We start from the raw sequence: 8,981 nt of genomic DNA, 5'->3' as shown, positions 1-8,981 counted from the left end.
CCAGAGTACTGCTTGATGATGTTTGCTCCCTTTATGGGACAACTCTCAGAGGAGGCGTGTTAGGTTGAGGTATAAGCTGTCAAGTCATATCTGGTAAATCTGGAAGAAGTAGACTCCTTATGTGAGGTGCGTTGACAGTCCTTCAGAGATCCAGGATCTGGCAAAGGTTGGGGAACAACCCTGCAAGCATTCTCCAAAGAACTCACTCTGAAGGCAAACTCCTTCGTCAGTGGTAAGGGTCAGGCACTTGCTTCTTGGACCTTCCATTGGAGAAAAGGAAACTGAAGGGCGCTTCTCTTGGGATTAGAGCCTGGACGGATCATCTCCCTATGAAGCCTCTGAATGGAGACTGGAGACTATAGCAGGCTTCTCAGAAGTCACAGAAGTGCTGACGTCCTTCGAAGCAGAAGCTCCTTGCTGCTGCTACAAACCACCTGATTCATTTGAGGTCTAAAGACACACAGCTGTTGGCAGTAGGGCATTGTACAGCTGAAGGGATGACTTCATGTATCTGGAAAAACTTGTATACCAGGTCTTCTTTACCAAAAAACAGTGATGTTATCACAGACTCTTTTAAGGGAAAATATGAGAATATGGACATCATAATGGAACTGATGAGAAAATGCAGTGGGGACAGGTATTGTAAAAATACATCCAGGAGCTTATGCGTTAGTACTTGTAAGCTCTTATTTAGAAAAAAAAAAATTGCCGATGAATACGACATTCTAAAAACACAGAAAGCTCCTAAAAGCAATGCATGCGCGATAACCCACCATCAGTCTCTCAGAGATAGATAATGTACTTGGACTCCAAAATCGACTTCATATTTTCAATCAATCGATATGCATCTTAAATGCCAAACCAACCAGCACTCGTCCATTTTCTATAGCAATTTACAGTTTTGCTAGCAATCAAAGTATCATATATTAACCTTAAAGGATCATACCATTACTCTTCTTACTATATACTGTACATATTTAAGCAAGTTGTTCAACTTGACAGTATCAATACTTTTTTTTTACCCGTTTCACACAACTCAACCAACACCAGTACCAGACTCAATCATCAACAGTTCCACAAAAAAATAAATGCAACATAGTCAAAAATGGTGAGTCTTAATAAATTTGTTACTAACCTTTGCTATATAATATTAGCTTAATTACATTTTCATGGCCTATGAAACCTTACATATAAAATGAAATTAAGCAATGAATATGGTAGGTTTGATGTGATTATAGGGCTACTGTTGGTTAATTAAGCCTGAGCTTCCTATTTAAGTTGGTCTAAGGCTTTTCTTTCATTTAGTTTTGCCCAAAGCTATAGATCAGCTTAGGTAGTTGATCACACGAAGCCAAGTAGGAATTAAAGGTTAGTTTACGAAATAAAAGGCTAAGGTGCATCCCTTACTTTCATTCCATATTTACTGCACTAAGTTAAAGCTCAAATATGACATTGCAGGGTATGATAGCTAATCTAAGCTATGTTAAGGTAAGGGTAGGTTAGCTAAGGTAAGGGTAGGTTAGCTAAGGTAAGGGTAGGTTAGCTAAGGTAAGGGTAGGCTAGCTAAGGTAAGGGTAAGGTATATTTTGATAAAGGTAGGTTAGCTGTGATGAGGGTAGATAGCTCAGGTAATGTAGAGTAAGATTAGGTAAGGTAATACTAGGGTAGAAAAGAAAAGATAAAGATAGGAAAGGTAAGATTTGAGTAGGAAACAGAAGCTAAGGTTACGGAAGGTAAGCTACGGGTAGCGAAGGTAAGCTAAGGGTAGCGAAGGTAAGCTAAGGGTAGGGAAGATAGGCTAAGGGAAGGGAAGGTAGGCTAAGGGAAGGGAAGGTAAGCAAAGGGTAAGTAAAGTTATGGTAGGTATGGTGTAATGGCTTGTAAGGTGAAATGCTAAGTAGTAAGGGTAGGTTAGGTAAGGTACGGTAAGGCTTGGATAAACTAGGGGCAGGTAAAGTAAGGGCAGGTGAGGTAAAAGTAGGTTAGGTAAGGGTAGGATGTTAATAGTAGATAAGTCTAGGTACGAAGTATGGTAAGAGCATGATAAGAGCAAGTAAGACTGGGTAAGATAAAAGTAGTTATGGTAAGAGCAGATAAATTGAAGGCAGGTGAAATGAGGGTAGGTAAGGTGTTAGTAGATACAGTATGAGTAGGCATGGTATTCATAAGTACGTAAGAGTAGGTAAGGTAAGGTTAAGTAATGCCAAGGTAAGTAAGGTAAGTGTAGGAAACGTAAGGTAAGTGTAGGAAAGGTAAGGTAAGGTAAGAGTATTAAAGGTAAGATAAGGTAAGACAAGTGTAAGTAAGGTAAGGTGATAAGGTAAAGTGTAGGTATGTGTACATAAGGTAAGGTAAGTGTAGGTAAGGTAAGGTAAGGTATGGGTAGGTAAAGTATGGGTAGGTAAGGTATCACTGAGTAATGTAAGAGTCAATAAGGTAAGGGCATGTAAGGCAAGGGGAGGTTAGATAAGGGCAAGTAAGGCAAGGGCAGGTAAGGTGGGGCAGGTAAGATAAGGGTATGTTATGTGACGTTGGGTAAGTTAAGGGCAATTAAAGTGAGGTTTAAGTGAGGTTTGATACGGTAAGGTAAGTTTAGGTAAAGTGAGATTAGGTACGGTAAGATAAAGTAAGTTTAGGTGAAGTGAGGTTAGGTTAGGTAAGGTAAGGTAAGGTAAACTAAGGTAAGGTAAGTTTAGGTAAAGTGAGGTTAGGTAAGGTAAAGTTAAGTAGAGTAACGGTAGGAAAGGTATGGTCAGGCAAGGTAAAATAGGTAAGGTAGGAGTAGTTAAGATATATGTAAGATAAGAGTAGGTAATATAAGGTTAGGCAGACCGAGGTTAGGCAAATGCAACATATATAGTTTAGTTTTTTCTTTGTCACTGTGTTTATTAAATTTTTGCATCACATTATTAAAAATTCTAAGCTAAGCCCTACTTGAATCTGTAATTCTAATCCTACTCTAAGGATAGGCCTAATCTAGCATGAAGAAGCTGGATCTCGCAAAACATAGAGGCCTAGGCTATAAAATACAATTCTATGAGACTAGTTTCACACCAAGAGAGAACACTAACTGTAAAATCATTTGAATATCAATAAAGTTATCACGCATTACCTTCACATTAGTGAATAGCAGGAGTATGAATACCTCTACCATGCATGGAAGCTGATTTTCCTGAGAGGAAAGGATCCTGATATGAAACCTCTTGCTTCGGTTATGAGTCTAAAACATACCAGGATCACCTTTCCAAGGGGATAAGTTCCAACTACGTGTAAATTAATCTCTTGATTTTCTTTGAAGCGTTGAAGTCCGTGATGCGTTGGAGGCAGCTAACGTCCTTACCAATACTGCATCCAACCCGTATTTCCAGGAAAGGAACCTTCAAAAACATAACCATCCAGTTGTTATGTGGAGTGAGAATGTGCTAATGTCTTTTTAAGTGGGTTACATTCACAGTACATAATAATGATTCTCTCAACATTTGTCGAAGCCCTGGTGCCATCAAAGTGTCGCAGGAGTATTCCAACGTTAACAGTTCTTTTGGTTAATCTCCTATCAGTCCTGACACTACTATCGGGAGCTTGAGCTTCCCCACCTTGTACTGAAACACCCTCCCGGTGATGTTTAGGTTTTGATATAGTGGTACTTTTCCCACAAAACCTTATAGAGGAACAAGTCAGTCTCTCGGAAGACTCAGTGCGATCATTTGTTCTGCTGTTTGGTTACTACTTGTTTCTTCTCTTTGGGGTGGTAGGCGTCACACCTAAAGGCTTGCCAACAAGAAAGGAAGATGATGCAGGTCAAGATGAGGAGATAGGGAAGTCGAGCGCAAATGCATCTGTTCCCCACTGTTGGTCATTCAGGATCTTGGAAAAAGACAGCACCCTTTATTTCCACCACCCATGATCATGACCTATACTGTATTAGAAGGGGGAAGAAAGTGCCAAAACTTCTTCCCATAGGAATGGTAGCACACATGCGATGTGGAATCTTGATGATAGTAAGGCCTTCAAAGTGGTAAAATGAAGTCACCTATTCCTACTCAAACATATGGACGAATTGGGGAGTTCCATGATACTATACGGTCTCAGACCCTTGGGGGAGGGGGAAACCTGTAGCATAGGCAGGCCTCAGAGAATAAGAAAATCCCAATACGTCATTGTAGACTTCTGAGAAGGAGAATAAATGTGCCTTGTGACTGAAATATTACGATCACTGAAGCATCAGCTCAAGGAATCCGAGTACATGGTGTTTTAATGTTTGGTGTTATATAGCATGGAAACCAAGGGATGTGGAGACTGAGTATGTGAAGACCAATAAGCTTGTGTACCCCAGGTGTGTATGGATTTCAGGTGAGAGGAGAGTTAGTCAACAGGTGACCCGTTAGGAAAAGGTCAATGACAAAACTGTTTGTTGACGTTACCACACTCCTTATCAACATCATCACGCTCAACGTTCATTGATAGTGGACACTGATCAGGCTGATCAGTTGTGTATGAATCTCTGGGGGCATGAAAAGTACAAGTATGCATGGAAGGCAGAACATTAAGTGTGTGTTTAGGTGGACACCTTGAGTGTGGAGTGCATGCGAGTAGAGCCTGTTGAAATGGAGACTGGGATTGTGGAGATCGTGCACATGAAATCCTTTGGCGTAGCATAATTTTGCACGTGGAACCCTTGCATGTCGAGAGCAGTGTATATGACAGTGTCCAGACAGTCTTCTTACGTCCTAATCACTATTCTCCTACCGGGCTGACAACTTAATTGGCAGTGATCTCTTCATCTCTCTGGATGGGGATGGGAAATAAGGTGCCCTTTATCCCGATAGAAGGTAAGAGTACTCAGTTTTCTATGAGACCAAGCCCTAGTAACAGGCATATGAAAATTTGAATCGCATAGCATTAGATGCTTTGTACAAACATATACTCCTGGTATGTACTATCCTCACATACGTAGGGAGAGATCATGGGAGAGACACAGCTACATTGTTCACATATTTTACATGATTTCTTCTTTGGGTGAAATAGCAGTGCTCAGACGATGGGACGGTATTTGGTACAAGACTAAGCACAGGTAAAAAAGCAACGCTTACCAATGTTTCTTCTAATTAAGGGACAACTCTCATCATGCACTGCTTTCCTCTCCCTTCCAAATCAGAGAGAGAGAGAGAGAGAGAGAGAGAGAGAGAGAGAGAGAGAGAGAGAGAGAGAGAGAGAGAGAGAGTTTCCAAGAATGTGGTGAGAAGATTAGCATCCTTCAAGTAGGCAGGCAGTTTGTGGGCCCAGCTTCATACCAGAGTACTGCTTGATGATGTTTGCTCCCTTTATGGGACAACTCTCAGAGGCGGCGTGTTAGGTTGAGGTATAAGCTGTCAAGTCATATCTGGTAAATCTGGAAGAAGTAGACTCCTTATGTGAGGTGCGTTGACAGTCCTTCAGAGATCCAGGATCTGGCAAAGGTTGGGGAACAACCCTGCAAGCATTCTCCAAAGAACTCACTCTGAAGGCAAACTCCTTCGTCAGTGGTAAGGGTCAGGCACTTGCTTCTTGGACCTTCCATTGGAGAAAAGGAAACTGAAGGGCGCTTCTCTTGGGATTAGAGCCTGGACGGATCATCTCCCTATGAAGCCTCTGAATGGAGACTGGAGACTATAGCAGGCTTCTCAGAAGTCACAGAAGTGCTGACGTCCTTCGAAGCAGAAGCTCCTTGCTGCTGCTACAAACCACCTGATTCATTTGAGGTCTAAAGACACACAGCTGTTGGCAGTAGGGCATTGTACAGCTGAAGGGATGACTTCATGTATCTGGAAAAACTTGTATACCAGGTCTTCTTTACCAAAAAACAGTGATGTTATCACAGACTCTTTTAAGGGAAAATATGAGAATATGGACATCATAATGGAACTGATGAGAAAATGCAGTGGGGACAGGTATTGTAAAAATACATCCAGGAGCTTATGCGTTAGTACTTGTAAGCTCTTATTTAGAAAAAAAAAAATTGCCGATGAATACGACATTCTAAAAACACAGAAAGCTCCTAAAAGCAATGCATGCGCGATAACCCACCATCAGTCTCTCAGAGATAGATAATGTACTTGGACTCCAAAATCGACTTCATATTTTCAATCAATCGATATGCATCTTAAATGCCAAACCAACCAGCACTCGTCCATTTTCTATAGCAATTTACAGTTTTGCTAGCAATCAAAGTATCATATATTAACCTTAAAGGATCATACCATTACTCTTCTTACTATATACTGTACATATTTAAGCAAGTTGTTCAACTTGACAGTATCAATACTTTTTTTTTACCCGTTTCACACAACTCAACCAACACCAGTACCAGACTCAATCATCAACAGTTCCACAAAAAAATAAATGCAACATAGTCAAAAATGGTGAGTCTTAATAAATTTGTTACTAACCTTTGCTATATAATATTAGCTTAATTACATTTTCATGGCCTATGAAACCTTACATATAAAATGAAATTAAGCAATGAATATGGTAGGTTTGATGTGATTATAGGGCTACTGTTGGTTAATTAAGCCTGAGCTTCCTTTTAAGTTGGTCTAAGGCTTTTCTTTCATTTAGTTTTGCCCAAAGCTATAGATCAGCTTAGGTAGTTGATCACACGAAGCCAAGTAGGAATTAAAGGTTAGTTTACGAAATAAAAGGCTAAGGTGCATCCCTTACTTTCATTCCATATTTACTGCACTAAGTTAAAGCTCAAATATGACATTGCAGGGTATGATAGCTAATCTAAGCTATGTTAAGGTAAGGGTAGGTTAGCTAAGGTAAGGGTAGGTTAGCTAAGGTAAGGGTAGGTTAGCTAAGGTAAGGGTAGGCTAGCTAAGGTAAGGGTAAGGTATATTTTGATAAAGGTAGGTTAGCTGTGATGAGGGTAGATAGCTCAGGTAATGTAGAGTAAGATTAGGTAAGGTAATACTAGGGTAGAAAAGAAAAGATAAAGATAGGAAAGGTAAGATTTGAGTAGGAAACACTTAGCTACGGAAGGTAAGCTACGGGTAGCGAAGGTAAGCTAAGGGTAGCGAAGGTAAGCTAAGGGTAGGGAAGGTAGGCTAAGGGAAGGGAAGGTAGGCTAAGGGAAGGGAAGGTAAGCAAAGGGTAAGTAAAGTTATGGTAGGTATGGTGTAATGGCTTGTAAGGTGAAATGCTAAGTAGTAAGGGTAGGTTAGGTAAGGTACGGTAAGGCTTGGATAAACTAGGGGCAGGTAAAGTAAGGGCAGGTGAGGTAAAAGTAGGTTAGGTAAGGGTAGGATGTTAATAGTAGATAAGTCTAGGTACGAAGTATGGTAAGAGCATGATAAGAGCAAGTAAGACTGGGTAAGATAAAAGTAGTTATGGTAAGAGCAGATAAATTGAAGGCAGGTGAAATGAGGGTAGGTAAGGTGTTAGTAGATACAGTATGAGTAGGCATGGTATTCATAAGTACGTAAGAGTAGGTAAGGTAAGGTTAAGTAATGCCAAGGTAAGTAAGGTAAGTGTAGGAAACGTAAGGTAAGTGTAGGAAAGGTAAGGTAAGGTAAGAGTATTAACCCTGGATAGGTACGGTGGGTCGTTTGCGACCCCGAGCGTCAAAAAAAAACAGGTTTTTCTCACGTGACTCACCCCTGTGACTGAATTTGTGGGTGATCGACCTGCAGGAGGTGTCTCCCCTACACGCTCTAGTAGTGTCCAGGTGTGCATTGCTGTAGCTGTACTCCTTCCCCGATTTCTGAGACGCGTCGGGGTCGTTCGCGTCCGAGTTTACCCTTCTGAGGTAGTTTGCATAATTATCAAAGTTATTACGTATTATGAAATTGTCGTAGAATGGTGCAACTTGTATAGGTTATCAGTTGTGGAAAGTCTTGGTGGATTGTTTGGCTACCATGTGCATGTTTTTTTTTTTAGTTAAAATGTCGTTCATCACCACGAGGACCATTTTACCGCGAGTGCCCCTTTTTCATTTTTTTTCATTTTTTTGCCAAGTCATTTTTCCGTAAGATATTGCCAAATAGTGTCGTAAAACTTTTGCTTGTTTAGTGTTGGAAAGTGTGTCTAGATGATCTGGCTACCCATGCATGACTTTGTTTTTGTCAGATACGACGTAGTTATTGGTATATTGGGTATTTAACTGCGGTTACCAATTTCTGTTTTTTTTTCAATATTTGTAAAAATTACTACGTAGTAAGGAATTGCCGTATATTATTCATTTTTTTTTCATGTTTATGTGTTAGAAAGTGTGCCTTGATGGTTGGGCTAACACGTGCATGTCTTTTTTTTTATCTGAGATGTCGTATATTAGAATGTCGGGCATTTTACCGCGAGTGTCCCTTTTTAATTTTTTTTAATTTTTTTGCCAAGTCATTTTTCCGTAAGATATTGCGAAATAGTGTCGTAAAACTTTTGCTTTTTTAATGTTGGAAAGTGTGTCTAGATGATCTGGCTACCCATGCGTGATTTTGTTTTTGTCAGATACGACGTAGTTATTGGTATATTGGGTATTTAACTGCGGTTGCCAATTTCTGTTTTTTTTCAATATTTGTAAAAATTTACTACGTAGTAAGGAATTGCCGTATATTATTGATTTTTTTTTCATGTTTATGTGTTAGAAAGTGTGCCTTGATGGTTGGGCTAACACGTGCATGTCTTTTTTTTTTATCTGAGATGCCGTATATTAGAATGTTGGGCATTTTTCCGCGAGTGCCCCTTTTTATTTGTTTTGCATTTTTTTGCTTAGTCATGTTACCGTAAGGAATTGGCAAGTAGTGTCGCAAAACTTATATTTTTATAGTGTTGGAAAGTGTTTCTAGATGATCTGGCTACCCATGCCTATCTTTTTTTTAGCCAGATATGGCGTATATATAGGTATGTGTTCGATTTTCCGGTGATTGCCATTTTTTCGTTTTTTCCCAATTCTTTCAAAATTACTACGTACTAAGGAACTATCACAGAGTAATGATTCCTCTAGATGTTTA

General features: G+C 39.9%; 1 protein-coding gene across 1 annotated transcript in view; it reads right to left on the bottom strand.

The window, feature by feature from the left end:
• Positions 1-4,075: 4,075 nt before the first annotated feature.
• LOC137639454 (glutamate [NMDA] receptor subunit 1-like) overlaps positions 4,076-8,981 on the bottom strand; it is a 24,224-nt gene continuing 19,318 nt past the window's right edge. Inside the window, exons 10-11 of the mRNA XM_068371727.1 lie at positions 4,422-4,596; positions 4,076-4,167 (exon numbers count right to left, since the gene is read on the bottom strand). Coding sequence (XP_068227828.1) covers positions 4,076-4,167; positions 4,422-4,596 — 267 coding nt within the window. The remainder of the gene's footprint in view (positions 4,168-4,421; positions 4,597-8,981) is intronic.

The sequence above is a fragment of the Palaemon carinicauda genome, chromosome 4 (genome assembly GCF_036898095.1).
Source record: "Palaemon carinicauda isolate YSFRI2023 chromosome 4, ASM3689809v2, whole genome shotgun sequence".
Lineage (NCBI taxonomy): Eukaryota > Metazoa > Arthropoda > Malacostraca > Decapoda > Palaemonidae > Palaemon > Palaemon carinicauda.
This window is presented reverse-complemented; position numbering and strand designations above follow the sequence as displayed.